This window comes from Clarias gariepinus, chromosome 2 (assembly GCF_024256425.1).
Source record: "Clarias gariepinus isolate MV-2021 ecotype Netherlands chromosome 2, CGAR_prim_01v2, whole genome shotgun sequence".
NCBI classification, from domain to species: domain Eukaryota; kingdom Metazoa; phylum Chordata; class Actinopteri; order Siluriformes; family Clariidae; genus Clarias; species Clarias gariepinus.
This window is the reverse complement of record NC_071101.1, coordinates 14,382,716-14,410,164: the sequence shown is the minus strand read 5'-3', so window position 1 is coordinate 14,410,164 and position 27,449 is coordinate 14,382,716. Positions and strand designations below refer to the sequence as shown.

Genomic DNA, 27,449 nt, shown 5'->3' with positions numbered 1-27,449 from the left:
CCAACACACACACACACACACAGACACACGCGCGCGCGGACCCGTTTCTGACGGAACACATGGTGTTGCGCAGCAGATGCGCTTTAAAAGCGAGATGTTAGACAGAAAGGCGCGTTTTGGGAACATGCTCGAGGCTGGATTCTCAGCTGGACTTTAAAGCACTTTCCGGAGGAGATTGAAGGTAAAAATCCTTTGATCTGAAGTGTGTGTTCTAATTGTGTTACATTGTAGCGTCCAGTGATGCTGTGATGCCTCGTTCGCATTGCGCCGGCTCGCGCGCTGCGTTCCATAAACCTTTAAGCAAAACTTTGTGACTTTGGAGATCTGTGCGACACCGCATCACAATGGCACTGACTGAAAACTGTAGGATTTACCAAGCTCCCAAAGACAGCGGATCGACCCAAACTTCCGATGTCATAGAGCTGAACGTGGGTGGACAGGTGTACTACACCCGGCGCGCCACCCTGACCAGCATGCCCAACTCCTTACTCGCCAAAATGTTCGCATCCAAAAAGGACACCTCGTCGTCATCATCATCATCAGGCGACATGGCCCGGGACGCGCGAGGACGGTGCTTCATCGACAGGGACGGCTTCCTATTTCGATACGTGCTGGACTACCTGCGGGACCGACACGTCGTCCTGCCCGATCACTTCCCCGAAAGAGGGCGGCTGAAGCGCGAGGCGGAGTACTTCCAGCTTCCCGAGCTGGTCAAGATCCTCAGCCCCGACGAGCTCAGGCGCGATGAGTACCCGCACAGTGATCTGGATGACGCATCCCAGTGCAGCGGGGACCAGAGGTCGTACCCGTCCTCGCACAGGCGTTACGGCTTCATCACGGTCGCGTCCACCCGTGACGCATGCGGCCCAGACGCGAAAGGCGGCAGGCTGCCGAAACTTTTCGTCTGCGGGAGGGTCGCCCTGGCTAAGGAGGTCTTCGGGCAGGCGCTGAGGGAAAGCAGGGATCCCGAGAGGCCTCCCGAGCGCTACACGTCCCGCTTCGTGCTGACGTTCGGGCACGCCGAGAGGGCGTTCGACCTGCTTGCGGAGAGCGGATTCAGGCTGGTGGCGTGCAGCTCGGCGCTCACCTCTCCATTTTACGCAGCGCACACGGACGACAGGCAGTGGTGCAAGTGCACAGAGTACGTCTTCTACCGTAAGTCTCTAGGCAGGTGCTAATGCTTTTTGTTTAGTTCTTTTTTTTTTTTTTGTACCTCCAGGGTTCAAGTTCGATTCCCACTTCAGGGTCTGTGCGCTTAGTGGGTTTCCTCCGGGGCCTCCGGTTTCCTCCCACAGTCCAAAGACATGCAAAAATGTCCATAGGATGTAAAAGAGTGTGTTGATTGACACCCTATCCAGGGTGTACCCCGCCTCATGCCCTAAGACTCCTGGGATAGGCTCCCTGTATAAAGAATCAAGCAGTTTAGATGATATCATCTCATCATTGTCAGACGCATGCTCATGTTCCCAATCTATTTAAAACCTCTCATTTTTTTTATCCATCAAACTCAACCTGGGTTAAATTTCCCAAAGGTATCATACAGCTAATGTCGTCTTTGCTGTGACTTTCCTTTCCACTTACAATCGAACAACATCCATTTCTTTTTAATATGTCCTCTTATTAAGTCATAAGAGAAGACACAACAACTGACCCTTAAACACGGACCATCCAGAGAGATGCATTATTGAGCCATAATTCAAACCAGCCCATAAAGAGCACGGTGTTATTGTAGGATCTACTGTAACTCTGCATGATCAGACACAAATTATTTTCTCTCATAAACACCTTATTAGGACTGAAAAAAATGTTTTCAAAGATGAATAACCTTAATAATAAGCCTAAGGGTAAAGTCATCCTGGTATTTGTTCAACAGACTGATATTGACTTTGACATCGTGAATGCAATTGTAACACATTTAAAAGTTTTCACTTTGAATGAACACTATACACTACGTCCCATTCGAGTCTGGGGAAGAATGTTGTTTCATGGATTGTAAATGCCTTTGAGCTAGAGAACCCCACCCTAACTCTAACTCTAACCCTAACCCCAACCTTAACAGTCCTTACATCCTATCTTTCAACACACCAATATGTTTTTTTTTTTTTTACACATGATCTACTGACCAAAGACTGTTTTTAATTCTAAGTGTAATTTAGAAATATCAGGAAATTTAAAAGGAAACTGGCGACACTCTCCCTCAGCTCATATGATTCAGAGCAGAGCATTTTTCCAAATCCCAGTCCTAGAAACCTCACGCTATACTTATGCTTTTGTATTTCAGCTACATCAACACATCTGATTCGCCCTGTGATCTAATTAACAAGCCTTTAATGACTGAGGCAGGTGTGTTAGAACAGTGGACATGTAATTGCACACTTTAGCTGAGAATTCTCGGTCTAATTTTGTATTTTGTAATTATGTAAAAAGCCACGTCTGATCACATCCTGATCTAATTATCAAGCCTTTCAGCAAATGAGGCAGGTGTGTGTGTGTGTGTGAGAGAGAGAGAACCAAGGACATCCTTAAACAGGCAGAGCTTGCTGTCTCCAGGGCTGGGATTGGGAAGCACTGATGTGGAGAAGCAAAAGCTTGAGCTCGAATCAGCCCTGATTGGAGCTGAAGGTTTCGAAAGTGCTGTCAGTTCAGACCACTGGGGGGCAGACTATTATAATCAGCACATCTTTATAAGGAGATTGTCCTGCCCTAGGCCCTTGATGTCTGTAATAAAGAACAATAACTTTTGGTGAAATTCTTTAAAACACAGAATAATTCTAGTTATAAAGTTAATACAATTCGAATATTTCAAAAACCGAGGAGAAGACAAAACACACACACACAAAAAAATGCAAAGATGCTGAATAATCCTATAATTACTTTTTTGGACAGTCAAGGCAACCATGATATTAATATTTCAGTAGAATTTTGATAGTTAGATCTCCTACTGTTTTTCTTTCTTTTTTCTTTTTTCCAGGCAGAGGTTTCTCGAAATGAGGCATTAGATGTATCAGTAGTTCAATACACACACACACACACATACAGAAGTGATGGACCATCACTTGCCTTCATTAGTAGTTAATCTGGCTTGTCTCTGTTTTAGCTGAGCGACGTTGCGGCATATGGCCAATTAAAAAGCATTTTGTAGGTAATTGTGAATGATTCCCCTTGATAATTATGATGAAAAAAGTCGGATTGCAGGACCAGGTAATCAGAGGACAGGTAGAGCGCTGGGAGCGGCTAGGACATATGGCTGGTTAATGACTTGAACTGTATACGCAGTATAATTACCACAGTAAACAAAGTTTTAGACTCTTAAATAGAAAACAAATCCGAGCGACATCCAGACAGATAAATACTTTCACCGAGCATCTAATTAGAACAGTGTCGATCCTGCTAAATCCTGCAGAAGGTTTTACTTTTTAGGGAAAAAAAAGTTAAGCAAGCCAGATTTACCTGGAATAGAAACTGGTTTTGTCTTACAAAGTTCAAATGCAGTTTACTTTAAAATTTTTGAGATTTGTTACTCAGTCCATACAAAAAAAAAAAAAATCTACTTTTCTATTAAATTTGTTTTCTGCCCACACGGACATATAGAGGTAGTTATATAAGACGATGTTTAACAGCAGGGAGGTGGTTACCACAAATCAATTTTTATTTACATTCTTCTTATAGCAAAACTATTATGCTGGGGGAAAAATCCATACTGTACTGTAGGTGGCAAGGTTAACACTGTGGCCTTTCACCTCCAGGGTCCCTGTTCGATTCCCACCTTGGGTCTGTGTGCATGGAGTTTACATGTTCTCTCTCTGCTTGTTGAGTTTCCTGCCACAGTCCAAAGACATGCAGATTAGGCTAATTGGTTTTCTCAGTAGTGTGTGAATGCGTTTTTGAGTGTGTGTGTGCCCTGCGATGGATTGGATTGTACCCCTCCTCGTGCCCTAAGTCTCCACGACCCTGCGACCCTGTATACAGGCTAAAGCAGTATAGACGAAGAGTGAGTAACTAATCCATAATCAATTATCTAATTATTTGTATAATGACATTTCACCAAAAGATTCAAGCATCAGGTTACATTACATATTTGTGTTCCTGAAAAAAATCGATATAGTGTCAGGTAACATCAACACACTTACAGTATAAAGCACATCAAAGATGTATGGTTTGGAAAGATGTATAAAATCATCTGTACTGTTTTTGGAGTTTGCATGTTTTCTCCTTACTTGTTGGGTTTCCTCCTGGCACTCTAGTTTCCTCTCACAGTCCAAAGACATGCACAGTTGGTTGACTGGCATTTCCGAAATTCCCATAGTATAAAATTGGGTGTGTCCACTCGAGATGTAACCTGCCTTGTGCCCTAATATAAAAGGTATAGAAAATAAATGAATAAAAGAATGTTAAGTTTTTAGGCCAGGAACGACCCTGAGATGGAGGTACAGTGGTATAGTGGTCGCATTCGCACCTCCAGGGTCGAGGGTTCGAGTCCCATCTCGGGTCTGCGTGCATGTTCTCCACGTGCTTGGTGGGTGTCCTCTGGGTACTCTGGTTTCCTCCTACAGTCTGAAGATATGCAGATTAGGCGAGCTTGTGCTAGTGTGCCATGTGATGGATTGGCACCCTGTCCAAAGTGGCCAAAGTTTCCTGGGATAGACTTCAGGCTCCATGCGACCCTGTACAGGATAAGCAGTACAGTATAGAAGATGAATGATTGAAGAATGAGTCAAGGCCCTGAGTCATATACTTGGTATTAGATCATCTATAGAGGCAGACAAATGTCACTATAATTTGATAAAGTATCTTTTTTCTCTTTCTAGTAGATGCATGGATGGATAGTTAGATAGATAGATATTTTTCATCCCATAGGGAAATTAGAGAAGATATATAATAAAGGTCATTGAACAATGTTTAGGCAGTAGATCATGGCAGGGATGTCATTTGTTATAAAGAAATGCTGTGAGTTTGTCGAGGTGTCCTTTGTTCCACCACCAACTCAAAAGCATCCTGAGCCCAGCCTAAGTACCAGCCAGGCTTTTTAATCAGATTGTTGTACCTACAGCTCTGATGTCTCTTTCCCAGCATACTGATGCATAAAGACTAGACTGTCAGATTAGTTTCTAACAACTTGCAGGAAACATTTCGGCATTTGAGATTCCTCAGAAAGCAGAGTCTGCTCTTCCCAGTACCGTACACACCCCCTAAGTTGACGCTCCACACCAGCTTGTTGTCAAGATGCACACCAAGGTATCTGTAAGTGTTAATTAGCTCAGTATCCCAACCTATAGTGGTAATGAGGCTAGTTGTGGTCTTCTTCCTCCTGTTGCCTACCACCATTTCTTTGGTCCTGGCCAATTGAAGAGCAGATGGCTCTTCCCACACCACTCCACGCAGTTGCTAAGTACAGTAGGCCGGTGTTCTCCTTTTCCTGTCCATATCTCACGCATGCAACCAGTCTTCAGAAAATGTGTGTAGGTGGCAGGGAGAGAAAGGGGGAGAGCAGAGTTTTTTTTTTTGTGAGGCTCAGCAGGTGCTCAGACAGCCAGGGTTCCAGCCACATGTCCTGGGGTCTGTCTGACAGATAGTCTGTAACCCAGGAGATCATGGACATGTCCACCTGCATGCTTCTCATCTTCTCTCTTAGCAGGAGACATTGGATGGTGTTAAATGCACTTGAGAAATCAAAGAAATTGATTCTCACCATGGCGTTGATGCAGTCCAGATGGAGTGGGCCTTTTTCAGCAGATATAGTACTACCACTACTACTACTACTACTACGTCATCCATGGATCCATGGCAACCTGTAGCTAGTAGGCAAACTGCAGGGAATCCAGGAAAGAACTTACTTACTTGAGATCTGAGGTGGAACTTTACTTAGTCTCTCCAGGACGTGTAAAGTGATAGTTGCCGGTCTATAATTGTTTAGGCAGGATACAGTATATCCCACAGCTCTGGCACCGTCTTCTGTTTAAGTCTCTGGTTAAATGATCGCTAACAGCTGGTTGGAGCAAACCTTTGTTAAAGTGGGACTCATTTTGTCAGGCTGTGAATCTTTCCCATGTGTCAGGATTGTAGGTTGGTGGGATGCTAGGTGCAGTTTCCTTGGGATAGCTGCTGGTTAAGGTGGGGTATTTAGAGGAGAAGGTAGAACCTTCTGAGGGAAGCTGTGGGATGAAGGTGGCGTGAACAGGTGAAGATAAAAGAGATAAAAGAGAAGGTTCATGTACCAGATACATGAAACATGAAAGATACATGAAAGATTCTTGCAGTATAAAGACTTGCCTCAGTCACTGCGATATCAGTATCAGGTTGGTGTCAGGTGGAATCTTTACCATTAAGAGGTTGTGGTCTTCCTATGGCATTCTAGAGAAATCTTTCAGTCTTACAACATTATATAGCAGTCTCTTGCTCTTTCTTTTTATGTCCATGAAGCCATCTGTGTCCAAGTCAGTCTGTCAATAGGGATTGTTGGCATTTGACCGAAACCCATCAGTGAAAGGTAGCAGTGGGATTCAGGCTTAAACAGGTGCTGTCTTACCACAGCATCATCCAAGGGAGACAAACTGATTGATAATGTCTTAATTGTATTGACACGAGGTGTCAGTGGCAGCTGCAGAGTCTCTCTCTTCCTCTCTCTCTCTCTCTTTCTCTTTCTCTCTGTATGTGTCTGTGTGTGTAGGGATTGCCGCAGGTCGTGCATGACATTTTCTTTTTTTTTCTCCTTTTTTTTATTTATACACATTTGTCCAATCACCGAGTTGATATTTTGATGCAGAATTAATTAACAGCCACGATTTGTACTTGAAAATTTAATCACAGTCTGTTATTTTTATTTTTTTTTTACAAGAAGCAGAGTGCTTTGCGTAAGAGTCACTGAGTTCATCAATACAATCTCACCCCCACACCATACATCATGCTTCATTTTGATTATGTTACTAATTCATGTATATGCCTCATGAAATAATGAAAGTGGTAAGTTTAAAGCGCATGCTTTTTTGGGATAGATTAAAGCAAACCGAACCATAAATTTGGGCTCGGAGCAGCTTAATGACTTTGGACTCAGGGTTCAAATCCCAGGCAGGGCATCAAAGAAAATTAATATAGATTTAAAAGGCTGCCGGCTTTAATTTCGGCGCTTAGCAGGTGTTGCCGCTTGTTCCTTCCTTCGTGGTGTGTGTGAATCGGAATACACATTCTCAATTCCCATTATTAAATAGGTGCCATATAAGGATCTGTCTGAATCTGTTTGTATTTCCTTTATAGCCCAATGCAAAGTGAGGCCTGAAACTATTTCTTGTTTAAAGACAATTATGCCTATGAGGCATCTAATATCAGTTGGCATTACTCATTGCTGTGATGAATGAGCTTAACCTGATTTCTTTACTCATTAAAGACCCGAGTCTTATAACTAATTATCATACGGGTCTGCTTGAATGCTCACTAATTAAAACGCTATCAGATAATTATGAATATTACTTTCACTTTAATGCACTGGAGGATTCAAAATGATAATCAATGACACATTTTGGGTCATAAAGCAACACCATGGATTAAATTGATTAAGCAAAACTTTTCCAAACTAACTGATGTGGGAGCATTGAGGATTTTTTAAGCTACTTTATTTTATTAGACATTACATTGCAGACTGTTCCAATTTTTTTTTTTTTTTTTTTTTTTTTTACAAAACATGACATTTTTTAAATATCTCCTCCCAGGATTAACTGACCAACGTTTTTTATTATGGCAAATTGGACTATTTTTGCAACAATTTTGCAGGCTGATTAGGCGAGACAAATAATTTGAATCATTGATCTCTGCAAATGTACTGTAGGTGCTGTTATAGTGGGAAAAATTACAGTGAATTAAATAGTGTAAATGCAGAAGCAGTCAAAAGTTTCTACACACCGTCTAAATCAATGTTTTTTTTTTTTTTTAGTTTGTTAGTTTTTCTACATTCTAGAACAATTTTAAAACTATGAAATAACACATATTGCAATATTCGGCCAGTTGTTATTTTGAGACACGAAGGTCAGCCTTTCTGAAACAGTTCTTGCAAGAACAGTATTGTGTCAAGTGCGTTTGCAAAACCTATCAAACACCATGATGAAACTGGCTCTCATGAAGACCTTCCCAGGAAAGCAAGACCAAGACTTACCTCGGTTCCAAGGAGTTCATTTAGAGTTACCAGCCTCAGGAAATAAAATCAGGAATTACTGTACAAGGTGTGTCCAAACTTTTGACTGGTACTTTGTATATAAAAAAAAATATCGCTAAGATTAGGTGATAGAGATGAACATACCACTCAGTAATTAAAAAAAAGCATAATGTGTTACTGCAAATCAGAAACACAGGAAAATTGTGCCTTACTTTACTAATGGCAGAGAATTTCAGGCTATGGTTTTAGGCTAGTGGTATGTTTTTGCTATGTGGTTGGGCTGTGTTTCTGTTGTTTTCTAGACTTGATTTTGAGAACAGACCAGTTCAACATTTTTTTAACAAACAAAATTTAAAGTTTTCATAGAATCAGATCATTCATCTTGTGTACATTTCACTAACGTAGCCTAAATATATCTTGCTAACAAGTAAGACCCCAACAGCATTAGCTAACGAGCTAACAGCATCATTTCATCATTTCACAAGATAAATAAAACAGCCTACAAGACTTTCTGCTAGCCATTAAGTGGACTTATCATACAAAATGTACTTTTTAGCAATTTCTACACTTTCAGGCTACATTTACAAGCCACGTTGTCCGTTTCACATTTATAACTACAAGTGATTTTTATCCGACTAAATAATGTGGATGCATTTGTGCCACCTGGGTTAAAGCAACATATTCATTTTAAACACTGGATACAATTTTAACGAAAAAGAAAATCTTTACTCTTTAGGACCACAAGCAGTTAGTCGGCTGTAGTTGTTGAGATCCAAAAGAGGGAAGAAAGTTGTAGCCTTCGTATAAGCTGTTTTAGCAGCTATGGCTACTGTAGCATTGCTATCAGATCCAGACCGATGATGATGTCAGTGAGCTCCCCATGCATGCGCAAAGACAAAATGTTGCATGAATTCCGATCCAACATGGTCTCATTCAAGTCATATACAGTATATCTAATCTAAGGCCACGTACGAATGTGTAAAAAACTGTATTTGAGTCACTTCAGGCTGGAAATGTGAATGAATCCTCATACAGTATGGTCTCCAATGTGCATGAACACACAAAAAAACACGAGAACAAAAAAAAACTTTTTCCCATTTTTCTATTGGCTAGATCTTAAATAAGAAAATAAAAATTTCCCCTATTGTGACCTCATATACCAAGAGACCGGCTAACTGCTCATGGCTAAGCCTGCCCTCTTAAGAAGATCTAGACACAGAAACAGCGTGTTTGGAAAAGGAGTGAATGAATTGTACAGTATTTTAGCTAATAAAGTTTGGAGATGTTTTGAAGACCTCTAAGCTTTATAAAGTCTTATTTAAAAAGGAGTATATTATGTGACTTTTCAAAAGCAGGGCAGCAGCATTGCATTGCAAGGTCTCATTCTGGAATAAAACACCCTTAAGTGTCAAACTGTTCATTAAATGCTAACCGTGTCCAAAATGCAAGAAAGCTAGGATTAGGACACTGTAACAAAAACAGCAAAATGCAAAGTGTAAAATGCAATAAAATGTAATTAGTAAGAACAGATAACAGGATCAGTTACACATGTATAAATATATACAAATATACATTTTGTTTCCTATATGAAATTCAGGACAACATCTTGTCTGATGCTAAGTTGGTGGTCACTTAGTGGTTTTTCATTTTTCAGATAAAATCCGCAAGATGTTAAAGCATGTACATAGCTTAAATTCATTTTGTAATGAAGTGCAAGGAATCATCCAGAAAGTGTAAAGAGACGGCCAAGTATCTGTACAAACCCAGCATCCTTGTCCAGTCTACTTTTGATCTGACAGGAATGTCAAAGCAATCACTATCACACTGTTTCCACACTAGTGAAGTGAGGAAAGTAGTTATGGAAAAGCAAATTACGACCACATCGCTGAATCCATTTTCGCTTTTAGCAACAAAAAAAAAAGAAAAGAAAAAGTGCAGCCAGGCATCTCAAAATACAATACATTCCAAGACCGAACGAGGGAGATTGAAATGAAGAGACAGGGATGGAGAAGAAGAAAGAAAGAGAGAGTAATAGATTGCACTGGCTAGTTCCACTCCAAGCTTTAATGCCGAATCACAGATTTCATGATGGTACTGAATGCAGTGATTTACAGCCATAATGGAGTCTGTGCAACTGCAAACAAGGCTACGACAGCTGGCTGACTGGAGAAAATCAATCCTATCAGCGTAAAAGAGACTGGGGCATGACTGGAGGTGGATGATGTGAAGTAAATAGCATGCGGTCTGGGCCGTCGCTGGTTAACAGGGATAACGACATAGCAGCGAAGAAGATAAAACACATATAAACCCCCCCCCCCCGCACACACACACACACTCCTCCCCCCCTAATGCGTTAATAGTATCCGCGCTTTAGAACTTTTTGAATCTGCTGCTGCTCTGACAAATGCGACAGTGTGTTGGCACTGATGTAAGTCTTGTGACTAGGATTAGAGTCAGAACCATAATGGGTTTAATTGGCTTCACACTAGGAATTTCACTTGGCAGCTCCTCACACTGGGTGTGGGAAATCGAATGTGGCACAACACAGACAAATGCAGGTTTGTTAAGATTTTAGCCAGCTGAATCTTTTTAACCAAAATTGGTTAATGCATGCTGAAAAAGTTATTAGTCTAATGTGCATATTAATTAAATCCTCCAGGTCGATTGCATATAAAGTTATTACACTGAGATGGCAGATTTTCTAAAGACATTAATATACAGATAAGTTTTTATGCATGAGGTTGTATATATACATTTATAAATATATTATGAGGTTAACATTTTTATGAACATTATTATGTTTCTTATAAATATTGAAAAGTAGGAAGTTTATAATAAAGAAAGAATTGCTCTAGTGGTAAAATCATAAGTCATCAGAAATAGTTTTTTGTGAACAATGATGGCAGATGATTGGTTTTTGAAATTAGTGATAGTTAGTGATTGGTCTTTGGAAAAAATAGTGATGAGTGATCGGTCCTTTCAAGGAGTGACGGCCTGTTATTAGTCTTTGGAAACAATAGTGATCAGTGATTAGTCTTTGGGAATTAGCATGATTGATGATTGCTTTTTGGGAACAGCGGTGATCAGTGATTGGTCATTTCAAGCATTGGTGATTATTGAATGGTAGTCACTAAAAACAATAGCGTTCAGTGATTGGTCTGTAGGAAAAACAGTGATCAGTGATTTATTTTTGAGAAAAGTTATCATCTGAGTTGCCTATATAGGGTTCGAACTTAAAGCTGGGGCAATGTGTGGTTAGTAAGTGACGTCTGCTTCCCTAATTAATTTAAATAAACTTTACTGTAAGTTAATTTTAATGGCAGAATACTAATGGTACTAATTTCAAAATACTAATAGTCACTGAGTGCATCTTTAAAAGAACGTTTGCATCAGATAATGTCTCATCTTACCGAGGTACTGTCTATCTGTGGATGTCCTGAATTTATAAAATGTTGTATACATAAACTGTTCTGTATTTACAGACTCACAAATATTCTCATGCGTTTGTGCTCATCTGGGTTGCCAGATCAAACCCACAAAATCACCCTATTCTGTGTTTTTACAAGTAATAAATAAAGAGCAAAATTATATTTGTGCTAAAAATATAAAAATATATTTTAAAAATATATAAAAAAATAAAAAAATATATATATTTATATTTTCACAAACGATGGGCAACTCTCAACAAATAATGGGAAAGACAGGGCTAAGGTTCTCTGAGCAACAAGCCCCCACCCCCCAACCCTCTTGTGCAATCTGGCAGTCTGGATCCTTTTTTTCTTTTTTTTCAGGTTGGAGCTGTAACCCCTTAAAATTTCCGTGCACGTCCCTGATGGGATCCCAGTCCGCATCACTCCTGCACCACAATTTGACTAATGCAGCTTTCTGGTTTCTAAGTTCAAAAACACTATTCCGGTGGGATACTTCATTCATAAAACATCACTTGAAGGTGCTTCTCTGTGGTTTTATTTTTATCTAGACTGGCCTTGTACAGTATGTGTCTTTCCCCCTTCATCCTTTTAAAAAATCCAGTCTGAATTACCTTCTGTTTTTCAACAACCCAAACATCATTGCATCATTTAAGTCGCATCTAGATAATAATCTGTGATTTTACAGCCAGGTGCAGCATCGAAACCAAAAAACATTCTTATTTTTTGGCTCTTGTTGCCTACTCTAGTTAGGCACTGATTAAGAGGAAATATTTCTGCCAATCGTGCAATAAATAATGTAAATAATGTTGCGCAAGTGCTACACCTGCACTATCAATACACACTCAATAGCCCAAAAATGATAAACCACCTGCCTAAAACTGAATAGTTCCAAACCAGCCTTGACCCATTTGGGGACTCTACAGACGTTACAATATCTCTGAAGGCATGCTGTGGTATCTGGCACTAAGACATTAGCAGCAGATCCTTTAATTTTTGTAAAATTTCAAAGTGGGCCTTCATGGATCGGACTTGTTTGTTCAGCATATCCCACAGATGCTTGAGGCAGAACTCAAGGTTTCCCAACAAAACATTGCCAAGAACAAGAACTTGCCTTCCTCCATCTCCGCCACACTCACTGATGCTATCCAGATGATGTATAATGAGAAACATAATTCATTAGACCAGGCCACTAACTTCCATTGCTCCATGACCCAGTTCTGATGCTCTCAAGCTCCTCGTCCATTCTTACTGAGACTTTTCCATCAGAGCCAGCATGAATTTTTTAAGCAGTTTGTGCCGCAGTAGCTCTTTTGAGGGATCGGACCAGACGGGTTATCCTTTGCTTCCCACAATCATCAGAAAGCCTTCCACAGAGCCATGACACTGGCACCACTTTCCTGGTTCACACTTTTGGTAGATAATAACCATTGCATACTGGGAACACCTCACAAGACCTTCCGGAGATGTTCTGACCCAGTCGTCTTTGCCAGATGGAAAATGGTCAGATCCTTACACTTTACACGGGAATAGACAGTTTATTTACTGCATAATGGATTCCATCCTTAGTTAAGCCCCATTGTAATGGGATGATGAATATAAGTCAGTGGTTTTTAATGTTATGTGCTAATTGGTTTATGGATGTACTGGGAAGAAAAAAGCTCCCAAAGCTTGACAAATGTATAAATATTTTACTTTTAAATTCTGTCCGCTGAAGCTAATCATAAACTCACAGGGCTTAAGGATATGTCTTTTATTTACATTTTTTTAGTTTAAGGCAAACCCGACTACTGTATATGAAATTGAAAAAAAAACAACAACCCAGGAACGCAGTGTTAAGGAAGTGTCCTATAGGACTGACTACTAGAACAGCTTGCTAGAACATTTTCTGCCCCCTTTTTTTTTTTTTACACTATAGAGCTAATGTGCTTCCGCTCCCCACTTCACTGTCTTTATATTGTTCATTGATAGCAGCGTGTCACACTTTCTGTCTTTCCATAGAATTTATTATGGTGGTAAGTGTGGCTCTAATGCCTGTCCTGTCAGACTGGAGGTCTTATTACGCTTCATCAGCGCTTTGCAAGGTGTCGCGACTATTAGGAGACAATCCGGACTCTCCGATCTGTCTCGTCTCTGGTCGTGTTCACAGACGGGACATGGTCGCACTTGTCATCATCATTAAGGAGACGATATGATCATGGGGCGAAAAATGCCAGAGAGACTCGTCTTCTTCCTACTAGCACAATGAGCGCTTATTAAGTCCGGGCGCTTTTATCAGGGTTTTTCGTTTTTTAAATCGCGTCTTAGTCTCTTTTCATATTATTACGCTTGATTAGAAATCTGATTGAAGGAACAGTGGGCTATAATTCGAAACCCTTTCTAAAAATCACCATCGCATTATACTGAATGATTATAACAGCCTACGTGCAGATGATGACTATAATGCTGCACGGGGGGTCATGGAAGGGCGTCGTCCTGCTCAGCGCCTGAGCCCGCTGCAGCGACAGCAGTGAGTTTCTGTTAGAGATTGGGTTTCTGTGCCGGTAAGGACGAGTTCTCTGTGGTGCACTGCCTCCTTCTCCAAGGACAGACTGGCCTAATTTGGGCACTAACCTGAAGATGAAGAATAGCACAGCTGACGGCAGGTTCATCAAATCTCTGTAAACTTTCTGTCACTGCCTCCAGATTTACATTCCTTACTTATAATTACATTCCTTCCCTGTGAGAATGAATTCGAAAGGAGTTCTCGAATAATATGCATAAAAATGAATACCTGAATAATGAGACAGGAGTTTAAAGGTTAAGGCTAACCTGTGTGGTGGTGATGCCAGAAAGAGAGAAGCAAAGCACAGTCACGGAAAAGCAAATTGCATACAGTATCCGTAGTACGTGCGCTGATTTGCTGATTTGATCTGCAGACTGTTGGCAGGGCGGCGAACGGCGCGCGCAACCCGGGATTCATCAAAGCCGCTTTCAATAAGCAAGCTTTTAGCGTCCCGAAACCATTAGCTGTCTGTGGCGCTCGCATAATGTTGTTTCGTTTTTTTCTCCACGCGACAGTGGAACTCCTCTCCGGCGAATTCTAAAAGTGGAAAAAACGCACAGATCATTTTAGACCCTGGGTGTGGCTTCCTAAACCCATTAAGCCCAATAAAAATAGTAGGGAGAGTATCACGAATGCCGCCTCTATTATATTACTCCGGTTATGGTTTCGGGAAACTGGGCCATGCCTAGGCTCAGAAATCAGGCTTGGGTTACAGCAAGCATTCAGGCTTTGATGTCTGCTTTTACACTGAGCAATCAGTCATGTCTAAATCTAAAGTTCTTTTCCAGTGTTTTAAACTTCTATGTTTGGATTCTTAGAGTGCAGTTTCAGACGGAGGGAGTGCAGTCTCGTTCTGCAGCAGTCTGTTCATTTATGTCCATGTGTGATTATGTTAAATAAAGGAATTCGGTTAATTTGGGGCTTTTGTTTTTCATTCTATTTTACAATTGCAATCCTGTGGATCCCCTAAAGGGCCAAACAAAAAATACATACGAGGGGAAAAAAATCTGAGTAAGTCATACACTTCTAGGTTGTGAAACTGTGCTTAAAAATCACAATTTATGTCCAAACGTCATGCTTTAGGTTCCTAACTGAATTCTCGCAGGCAGCATGGGAAGCACCTCCAGGGTCCGATTCCCGCCCTCTGTGTGCATGGAGTTTGCATGTTCTCCCTGCATTGGTGGGTTTCCTCTGGGTACTCTGGTTTTCTCCCACAGTTCAAAGACAATCACCATTATTACTTATAATTTACTTAAATATACATGCATTCAGTTTTTTCAGTTATTATTATTTATTATGTAATAATTACAAATATTGTGCTAAACTGGGCTAAAACACAAAGATTTAAGTCTTCCCTTTTTTCTCTAAATTTCTAACCAATCACAGATGAATTCTTAAAAAAAAATCATAATGCAAAAAGTGGGCTTTCTTAACCTCACATGAAGACTTTCTAACAGTTTTGCAATTATTATTATTATTATTATTATTATTATTATTATTATTAATAATAATAATTATTTTGTAATTTACAAACACAAAATGAAAAAAACCTGGACCTGGACATACTCATAGCAAAAATCAAAAAATAATAATAAATAAAAAATCTCAGGTTAAAATGTTATTTCTTTTATCATATCTCATTAATATTTTTATTCACCAATGTCCCTTAAGGGTCTCAGTACAATCCCCATGAAAATGGAAAAAAAAAAAACTAAATAATCAAAAATGTATTTATCTGAGAGCACTCTGTGGATCAAAGCTGCAGAGCGCAGAAAGAAGACTGTCTATTTATATCTGAGTGAAATTGATGGTTGTTATTGGCATGGTGTTCTCCCTGCAGGGGGGAGACAGAGGCAGAGACCCAGTGTATATATGTGTGTGTGTGTGTGTGTCTGTGTCTGGGACCTAGAATGGCAAAGCTCACTGTGCTCTATAAACGCCTGCAGAGTTGTGACTGGCGTGATTGGTGGACCTGTCAGAAATGAAAGCCCGGAGCCACAGTATCTAGTAAGAGCTGTGGATATTCGATCATCACTAATACTGTTTTTAGGTTGAGTCGGTGTGATCTAGGTGTTATTCCCCTCATGGCTGGGAAGTAACAGAATACCAGTATCAGGATTATGAATTTAGAATTTCTAAAAAGGCCCAGGAACGAGGCTTCAGTTACTGGATTAAGCTTCAGCAATCAGATTAGAGGGGCTTGGTGATTGTTGTAGGATTACATTTAAATAAATAGAAATGGTAATAGAGAATAGACAGAATACATAATGAAGGAAAAGTGAAGCCTTTTTAAGATTTTGTCGCTGAATGCCATTTCAGTAAGGTCAGGAGTCGACTGTATTGAAGTGCATTCATTGTGAAAGCTGCCTATTCAGATCTGTGAACCGAAAGAATGAATTTTTTTTTATTTTTATTGAAAGTACATTTGATTATTAAGTAAAGAGATGATCTGGAAGCAGCGTATTTCATTCTGCCATTATATTTTACATTTCTATCTATCTATCTATCTATCTATCTATCTATCTATCTATCTATCCATCCATCCATCCATCCATCCATCCATCCATCCATCCAAATAGGCTTAAATAAAATAAAATATATATAAAATAATATATATAATTTATATATAAATATATAAATATTATATATATAAGACTTTGACATTGTTGTGTGTGCTGAAGTGTACGCCAGTGGGGAAATTTCTAGGTTTCTAATGACCATCATTAACCAGTGACTCCCGATTACCCAACAAGCCTAAAATCAAAATACTGGTTTAAACAATTCTACTTTATGAATAAGGAAAAAAAAAAACCCCACAATCTCAGAAAATTAGAATATTACATGCAATCAATAAAACAAGGATTGTACATAAAACATATCGGACCTCTGAAAAGTATAAGTATGCATACTGTATGCACTCAGTACTGTACTTGGTTTGAGTCCCTTTTGCAGCAATTACTGCCTCCATGCGGCGATGCATTGAAGCTATCAGCCTGTGGCACTGCCAAGGTGTTATGGAAGTCCAGGATGCTTTAAAAGTGGCCTTCAGCTCTTCTTCATTGTCTCATGTCTCTCATCTTTCTCTTGGAAATGACCCATAGATTTTCTGTGGGGTTCAGGTCAGGCGAGTTTGCTGGCCAATCAAGCACAATAAACCCATGGTCATTGAACCAGGTGTTGGTGCTTTTGGCAGGGCGGGCAGGTGCCAAGTCCTGCTGGAAAATTTAGTCAGGATCCCCATAAAGCTTGTCCGCAGAAGGAAGCATGAAGTGCTCCAAAGTCTCCTGGTAGACGACTGCGTTGACCCTGAACTTATTGAAGCACAGTGGACCAACAGCAGCAGAAGACATGAACCAGACTGAGAGACCATTTAAAGGCTCAGGAACCCTTTGCAGGTGTTAATTAGCTGATTAAAGTGGGACATTTTGAGCCTAGAATATTAAACCTTTCCACAATATTCTAATTTTTTAAGATTGTCGATTTGGGGTTTTCATGAGCCGTATGCCATAATCATCTTAATAATTACAAATCATGGCTTGAACTATCTTGCTTTGCATGTAATGAGTCTATCTCATATATTAGTTTCACCTTTTAAGTTGCATACTGAAATAAATAAACTTTCCTATGATATTCTATGATATAATTTTTTGAGTTTCACCTGTATATATATATGCCCCCCACCCCTCCCCAGGTGTGCGAAGGGGCAGGGCCGCCAGGTGATTTCAGGCTTTCTCTGCGTTAAAAATCCTTCTCCTTTCCTGTTTTCTCTAAATATAATTACTCTTCTCCCCGCAAGACTCGCCTCGTGTCCGCGTGTCTAAGGTTGCCCCCCGTGCACAAAGAGCGAACCCGTTACAAAGCTAAAAAATACAAAGCTCTCCGATGATTGATTAATGCGCATGCTCGTTAACTGATGATTTTTAAATGCATTTTTATTAATTTTTAAACACATTTGTAATGCTAGTAACGTAATGTTATTGACATTGGTAACTGTGATCAAATTACATGCATTTAAAATGTAGCGCACTACATTACTGCGTCATTCCCTCCTTGGGTCTGTTTGCATGTTCTCCCCATGCTTGGTGGGTTTCCTCTGGGTTCTTCCGGTTTCTTCCCACGGATCAAAGACATGCAGGTTAGGTGATTGTAAAAAGGTATAAAAATATCTGATTGCACTGAGAGCAATGTCATTCTACAGTAATAGTGAATCATTAGGATATCAGGATGGGTTTAGTAACATCTTTAACGACTTCTCTTCCATTATAAAGCTATTGGATCCAGATGGCATTTAAATTCATCCAGGAGGGACGAGTTTCCCGTCAGGTTGTTTTGACTGTGACCTCCGATAAATGCGTCACGCATGGTCACATGATCGTGTTTATATTTGTTTGCCAGAAGCTAACGTTGGATAATTAATGAGCTCACAGAGGTGCAGTAGCTAAATGCTACATTGTATTGTGGCATATGTGAATATAAAGCAACTTTATACCTGTAGCTGACATTTTAATAGCTTCTTTAATCAGCCTGTGGGTCGTACTCTTCTGATTGATTTTATTTTTCTTCCTCCTGCTAATGGGCTCTGAATGTAGGCAGTATGGAGAAGAAGTTATTCGATCCATACCAAGTAAGCTGTTGAGAGGCATCTATAAAGCGTTCATTTTTGTGATTTAGGAAATGGATATGTGAACTAGGGGACTAAATGCAGCTCGTAGCGGCGATGAGAAAACTTTTCAGCAATTTGAGAGGCAGTACCAAAGTTGCAGCGCTGGGAAATGTGCCACTGGTAAAGTGGTATACAGCTTTACACACTTTGCATTGCACTTATTCCATTAGAGCTCATACAGCAAGGTGGTCCATTTTCTCATATCTCTCCTTCTGAACTGAAGCAGAACGTTTGTCTAAAAGCTGACTGCACTTAAAAACACCCATAGTGTCTTGGGTTAACCTTTGGGCCATGACACTAAGGGTAAATCAGGTAACTTTTTTGCACCTCCACAGAAATGTAACTACATGTCACAGCAGTGTTAGACTAGTGATGGGAAGTTTGGATCATTTTAGTGACTCGGTTCTTAAAATCTCGTTCATCAAAATGAAGGAATCTTTTCTTGAGTCACTTTTTGGATCAGAAATAAAATAAAATGTAAAATGTTAAATAAACAGACACTCTACATGCACAAATTTTGGCTTTACAGTAGTTCCATTACAATGCAGCTAAGGACATATTATGATAAACAGAATGAGCAGCTCACCTCTTATATCTTCTGGTCCGAATCATTCCTTCTTTTGTCACGTGACTCTTATAGACGCTATTCAGTGCATTAGACACGAAAAAAGAATTGAACGGTTCTTCTCATGAGTCTTCTAGTCTGAGTCGTTCGTTCTTTTGAATCTATTGCACTGCACAGCGTCTATGGGAGTCACGTGACAAATGAACGAACGATTTGGACCAGAAGACTCAGAGGTAACTGCTCATTTCTGTTTCCTGTACATAACCTACGGAGGTTTTATAATGCTTTACGCATGCGCGTCCAGTATAAAATTAATTAATCGCTCTCTGAGACTACTCGTTCTTCTTAAGACTTGTTCAAAAAGAATAAATCGTTCCATCACTAGTGTAGACTACAAAAACTGTGATATATGTCTTTCTGGCCTTTTCTTCTATGGATTTATTTTTTTTTATTTTTAAATAAAATTCAGTTTACATTTAAAACATGGGCCAAATCAAGGAGAGACTAATTGAAGAGGTCTGTAAATATTTCCACCATTGCAGTAATTTCAATAAAAGCAACTTACTGTAACTGTTGTGCAACATCTTATTATTCAATATGATCTTCTTACTTTTATTCACCATTATTTGCAACAAACAGAAAAAAAAATCCCCTGAGAGTGGTGAAGAGACTTAGCATAGTAGCTTAGAAACCCCAACGCAAACTAGCATTTTGGTGCTTTAATGGCGGCCCAACACAAACACACCAGCGTATATACAGTACCAAGTACGAATTCTTACAATTACGTAGGATATCCCATATCCTATGGCATAGGCTCTGTGTGGGCTTGATGCAGACGCTTTAATCAGACTTTGGGCCATAATACAGTGAATACCCTACATGACATCCCAACCTATTTCTGAATACAAGCACACACACATATGTACTGTACTCACCCAATCACAGACTATGGCCACACTATTGGAAATGCCAATCAATCTCGACCGCAGGTTTCTAGACTGTAGAAGGAGCGCAAAGGAAACCAACTAAACACAGCAAAAACAAGCAAACTCCATGCACTGGCAAAATTTTAACCCTCAACCCTGGAGGTGTCATGCGACAGTGGTAACCACTAAGCCACTAAGCATGCAATACAATTTCTGGCATTAAAAATCTAGTCTTTTAGTGGTGTTATAAGGAAACAAAAACTATGAACAAGCTCGGAAAGCAAAATAAATTTACAATGCTGTTTTTTTAGAAAATCTTTTTTAATTGTTTAACCAAGAAAATACTAGGCCTTGCTTTAAAAAATGCCATTTTTAAATAGAATTCAAATATAACCAACATTTTAGGAAATTCTAGAATTTTAGTAAATATCTAGAATATGGGAATATAGAAAAAAAGGAAGAATAAAATATTTTTTTCCAACAAAATGTAGTTTAATGTATCTTTACATATACTGCACATGTACAGGTACAGTACATTATTATGACACAAAAATGAAAAATTCTGCCTATTTAGTGTTGTACATAGTTTAAAATTTTTTGATGATGCAAAAGGCATTATATATAAATTTATCAATATTATTTTTCCTAAAGTATAATTTTTTTGTCTGACTCTATATATATATATATATATATATATATATATATATATGTGTGTGTGTGTGTGTGTGTGTGTGTGTGTGTATACTGTACCGCAGATGACTTAAAAGAAAAAAGAGTTACTCCTTTGTCTTTTATTAAAAGAAATAAATTGCACTAGTTTATAAATTGCATTACACGAGTACAATTAAATAAATTTAAAAATAGAAAAAGGAAAAATGCATACAAGGTTGCTGTAAAATAGAATTAAAATTAAAGTGTATGAGGTGTTGAGTTTATTTATTCATTCATTTTAATTGTATAATTTTTTTATATAGTTGTAGATAATGAGCAGACAATATAAATGTAAAAATTGTCTCTCTACATGAAGTTCCTTAATACTGCAAGCAAACATTCTGGATAACATCCCTAATTTAGACTGAATACTTTCCATACACCACTGATGTATTTTTCAAGCCGAAACACAGACCCAGCTTCTTGGTAGTGATTTCATGTGCATCGTAAAGAAAGCCTTTTTCTAGCAGCTTCATGTTTGAATGCGTCTGAGGCATTAAGAGCAGGTTGCATGCAGGGAAAATCAGAAAGAGACGGTGGTGTTGGTGATGGTGGCAGTGGAGGGGCATGAATGAGAACAAATAGCTCCTGTGTCACGATCGTCTGAGCCCAATATCTCTGCCAAATGCATCTCATCATCCCTTTAAGTGATTCCTCTGAATGCTTCTATATAGAAACTAAATTAGGTCCAGAGACAAGCCCATGTTCTAATGGGTCTGCAATATGATCCAGACAGCTGAGTCAGAGAGAGAAAGAAAGAGAGAGAGAGAGAGAGGGAGAGCATAATGAACATAGAAATGCAGTCAGTGATTGAGTTTAGAGATATTGCGACATATTCTTCTGTATAACTTTAATTAATTGATTAAATAAATCAATAAATCTTTTCCAAATACACACTTTCCAACCTAATAAACAAGCCTGAGAATCATTATACAGTCCTGTGTAAATAGTTTAGAACAGATATGCCTTCAAAACAACAACAAACAACAAAACTTTTAAAAAACATTAACTAATGAAAAAACGTCAGTATTTAGTGTTGCTTTAATGCTTTAATGACCATTTGGTCTTACGCACAATTTGTGCAGTTTTATAAGGAAATTAGCTTGAAAGTTTTACTCAGCATTCTGCAGTACCATGGACAGTTCCTCTGAGGACTTTGACTGTTGCACCTGCTTCTTTCACAGGTAGGATGAATTTATAGAACACCGGCTAAGGCCTTGATTGGTTAAACGGAGTCATGTGATCATTGTTGCGGCGTCTGACTGGTGAAACAGTCACATGGTCGATCCACCTGCTGCACGTGTCGAATAAATGGTTAGAAAAGTAACGAGTCGAGTGTAGTCGAATGTAGCGGAGTAAGAGTAACTGAAGGTTTCTTCTTCAGAAAGCTACGCAAGTAAAAATAAAAAGTATGGTGCATTAAAACTACTCATAGAAGTATATTTTTTTTAAAAAGTTACTCAAGAAAATGTAACGGAGTAAATGTAGCTCGTTACTGCCTACTTCTGCTTATTTACAATAACCCCCGCTTTCACTTCTGCCATACAAATATTCTTCTGCAACTTTAAATTTTACAGTGGAATACTTATACTTGAAAATCAGAAATGTTTTTTAAATGTTTAAATAAAATTCTAAAAAAAAATTCTAAAAAAAAAAAAAACCAGTGTGGCTACAACTTTTGCACAGTACTGTATTTGCTGTTGAAAGCTTTATTCAGACTACCCCTATACAGTATTTACCCACGAACCAACATCTGCTCGTTTTTACTGTACCGTAGAGAATATATCCTCAATATTTAATAAAACTGTAAATTAAACAATATTAGAAGCTATAATGTGATGCACAGCAGTCAGCAAAAAAATGCATAGCTGGCAGCTTATGGTGCGGAATTACTCCGTTATCAGTATGAGACGTATGTGGATGGTTTTGAAAATCTGCACTTGGGGAAGAAAAGAGGAATCTACCGTAGGAAGCCGATGCTGCTGCACTCGAGTCGGGTGCGGGGTATTGTCAAGTTGTTCGATGCAGTGCTCATTTCCCTGCTGCAGAATGAACGTTTTATGATCTTTTTTTCGCCGGGCTTGGCTCGAGTCCTAGACTGGAAATCCCGATGGGCCGCACCAACCGCTTGGAAACAGTGTGCGCAGCCCGAGCCCTTTCCTGCAGACCCGCTCCACTCGGAGGGTGTCGGAGAACCTGGCTTAACACACATAGCGAGAGGGATAGCGAGGGAGTGAATGGAGGCTGATCTAATTTCTGCGGAGCGAAATTGCTCCACAGCTTCCTTTGCACTTGCTCTTTATAGATTAGCCATTAGGAAGTTGATTCTACCTCTCCCTTGACCCATTTTTTTTCTCCCAGCCCAGGGCAATCGCAGAGCTGTCCTTCAGCTCATTATTGCACTCGGTACCGAGAGAACGCTGCCCCATCCAACACTCCAATGCTTTTTAATTGAACTCGGGTTATTATGAGCTCTGACAGGACAGCTGATGGATTGTGGTCCAAATCAGCAGATAATCTTTGAGGGCACAGAAGTGTGTAACAGGACTCCGCATGCTGTAATAGGAGACAAACCCAGAAACAAGGAAGGGAGAAAACAAGAAATAAGAAACCCTTGGGGAAGGTGTATCAGGTTTATTTTATTGAGCTTCTATCCAGGAGATAAGGTCTTTGTGTTCTTTAAAACTCAGTGGACCCATGAGGGGGCTAATATAAAAGGGCAGAGCACACCAAGATGTCCTCACACACTTTTTACTCTCTGTAGATCTTACTGTTAATAGAATTTGGTTTGTGCTTCTGCCACAGTAAACTGTATAAAATAACTAACAAATAAACAAAACAATATCTACGGTCATTGGAGGAGAGGCTACACCTTTATACCGATTAGTGGTAGGATGCTGTCATTTCCGTAATGGTTTATATCAGAACATGCGCTCTAAAAATATAAAGCTTTTAAGACCAAAGAACACACAACGAGCCCATCCAAGGCATTTCAATCAGTAAGCTGAGATTTGTATAATGAGATATAAAAAAAAAATTAGTTGCTCTGGATAAGGATCTCTGCCAAATGCCTAAATGTAAATGTAAATGTAGTGCAATGGTATGTTTTCTAGTATAGTAGGAGAACCCTAGAAGATTAGAAGAAGAAGTCATAGCCATGAGGTCACAATGGCGAGGATTACACCCAACTACTGTCACAATGATCAAATTAATCACAAAGTCCCTATAGTTATTAGCTTTACTTGAATTGAATTGACGGAATCCAAACCCATGGCGGCACCCTTCAGGGTCCGGATTCGATTCCCGGCCAGGCTCGATTCCTGTCTCTGTGTGCTCCTCCAGGTACTCTGCTTTTCTCCCACAGTCCAAAGATGTGCAGATTAGACTAATAAACGTTTCAAAATTGCTTGTAGTGTGTGAATGAATGTACAGATACTGTATGTGTGTGTGTGTGCCCTGCGATGGCTTGGCACCTTGTCCAGGGTGTACCCCGCCTCGTGCCCTAAGTCTCCTGGGATAGGCTCCGGGCACCCCCGTGACCCTGAATACAGGATCAAGTGGTATAGAAGATGAGTGAGTGAATCCAAACCTCAGTAACTCAAAAACAAGTCATTTCTAAATAATCGCAACTTGAGTCTAATGTGTTTGTTGAGCAGAAAGGTCAGAACTAGAAAGGTTATTATATTTATGAAATAAAACTGTAATAAAAATGTTCCTCTAGAGGTCCTTACAACAATGAATCACGTATACTGTAGCTCTTTAGGAAACTCAGCAAGTACTATAGAAGTCAGCTGGTCTCCGAAGGTGAGGTGACACTAATAACTTTAAAGACCTGGAAGCAGGTAAGCCAAATATAAAAATACAAATTTATTGATACAACTATGTTCATTGGAACCTGGGTTTGTAATTTTAACATGTTGGAGTTTTTAAGATCATAACACCTTTAAGCGAAAATGGAGACTCCTAGACTGTTTCACGCTAGAAACTGAAGCACAATTTCCATTTCCTATATCAGCATGGGAGTACGATCTGGGATTTCCCACTAAAACATTCCACTAAGTACAGGAGTGTTCAAGTTAAACCGGGACTTTGTGCGGAAATTTCCCATGAATAAAGGCGTAAAACTGATTGACTTTTACAGAAAGCACAGGACAGTGATGAGACTCTTAGCCACATTTAAACATCCGAATGTTTTAAAGAAGGCGGTACATCTGTGAACGACGATCCTGAGTGAAGTGGCTCGTAGAACGACTGCAGTCGTTTCCGTGAACGTTCAGCGAGTGCCTGAACTTTTTAAATCTACATATTCTACAGACCTCGCTTCAAGTCTTTTTCACATGTTTGGGGCATTAAAGGAGTTCCTGGGAGGCCGGCGTTTCAGATGTGATGCAGGAAGTCCGATCCTGGCTCCAGGGTACTGAGAAAACTTTCTACCTTGATGCTGTCCAAGGTCTAGCGATAAGTGCACTAGTGTAGCAGGGGATTATATGCACTGTAGAGAAATAAATGGAGTTACCCTTATACCCAAATGTCCTGGTTTGACTTGAACACCCAACATACATTGAAGACTAAGTTGCTTTTTAAAAGTGTATTTTGGTGTCCAGATTTAATGCGCATACCTCATAGTTTTGTTTCCTTCACCTGTGATACACCACTGATACACACCTGTCTGTTTGAACACAAAAGCTGCCTGATGCTCACCGTTATCAGTGACATGCCTTGGACCCTTTGTGACAAACCTTAGCTTTTATGCCTAACCACAAAACAAAATCAATTCTATTAAAGTTCAAACTGTGATTTAAATGCTGATTCCCCACAGTTTAATGTCACTGATAAGGTCAGATGAGTAGTGCAACCTTTCAGTGATATGTGATTGGTTTCACCACTCTGTATGCATGCTGATGTGTTTAGCTGAATGTCAACGCCTTGGGTCTGTGAGATTTACGTGTTGGAGGATAAACGCTGGATTGTGAATGACATCTCATAAAGCTAGGAGCGAGCAGTAACGAAGTGGCAGCTGGAACGTAACTGCCTGGTCTGGTACCGATGTCGTAAAACTTTTCCCTGTTGATGAAGTTTGATACGATTTGCAGTTAATCTTCACGCAGTAATTATTGACATGATGGCTGCTTAAATCTCATACAAACATGTCTTGATTGCTCCAGAGCTCTTCTGTCTTTTCTGTCCGCTTTCCAGGTGGGCCATCAGCTTGGTCGTCCTCTCACTGCGAGTGCTGCTGCAAGAGCCAGAAGAGCGAGCGAGAGGGTGAGAGCGGCACGTCGTTCAACGAGCTCTCCACCTCCTGCTCCGAGACCCAATCAGAGGCCAGCTCCCCGCAGGAGACGGTGATCGCTCGTCCCGTCTCCCAGCAACACCACCACATCCAGACGCTGGAGCGTACCATGAAGAAAGGAGGGGCCCAGGCCATGCAGACGGAGACGCGTCGGAGGACGGAGCTCCTGCGCACTCGTACCACAGGCCCGCGTGACCACGTGACCCCGTCCAAGAGGAAAGCTGCTAAGGAGAAGCTAACGCCTGAGCAGGAGCTGCAGAAATGCATTCAGGACTTCAGACGCATTCGGATTCCTGAACGCTTCCCGGACAGGAAGAACACGTGGCAGTCTGATCTCCTGAGGAAGTATCACCTGTGAAGCGAGAACAGAGGAAGAGAAGGATGGAGGGGCAAGGAGCACGTACAGTACTGTAGGAAACACAATCTACCTATCAGAGCTTAAGATCTCACGTTGATTTGCACTTCACTCGAGCACAATCTTACGGTCTGATCTCCGAGCAAGCGGCATAATGAGCAGCAAAAGACGCAGTTAACTGTGAGTGACTCGTACAGGTTCTGTAACAAAGCACAATTACTCGAGCTGCGAATCAATTTCATGGTGTCTAAATGAACCAGCCTTTTAAAGGACGTCCGTGAAATGGGTTGGACACGCACTAAACGAGCACCCATCAACATGTTATCAGCACACACACACACACACACACCACGAACCAGACACTTGTGGTCTCGAGTACAGGATGTATGCGTGAACTTAAAACAGAAAAAAAAAAAAGAAGAAAAGAATTCTGTGTCAGAGCTGTATGGATTATATTAACACTGTTCCCTTCCCTCTTTCGCAATTTTTATTTGCTTATATGACCAACGTTCCCTGTTCCCGCTGCATGCTTAGGCATTACAATTGCAATATAGAGTAATCGTCTCACATCATATGGATTAGTGCTATATTTTATGCAGCGCATAATTTGCTGAGGTTTAAGAGAAAAAAAAAACAGAAAAAAAACATAAACATCACATTCAAATGAAAATGTATCTAAAACAATAGAGCAGCACAGATTTGCTAGATTGTTTTCTCGTCGTGAAGATTTTTGTCCGGAATTTTATTTGAAGCGTATCTGATCTGGTTTTTCCCTCGGGGTAAGTTATACAGTATGAAGTTATACAGTATGAATCCGTTA

The 27,449-nt window shown here is 40.0% G+C and overlaps 1 protein-coding gene across 1 annotated transcript; it reads left to right on the top strand.

Annotated features, from left to right (window-relative positions):
* The first annotated feature begins 9 nt into the window (after positions 1–9).
* Positions 10–27,449, top strand: kctd16a (potassium channel tetramerization domain containing 16a). Its single transcript, XM_053485430.1, has 2 exons — positions 10–1,155; positions 26,178–27,449. Exons 1-2 carry the CDS (start codon positions 345–347, stop codon positions 26,630–26,632), a joined length of 1,266 nt encoding a protein of 421 aa, XP_053341405.1. The 5' UTR covers positions 10–344; the 3' UTR covers positions 26,633–27,449.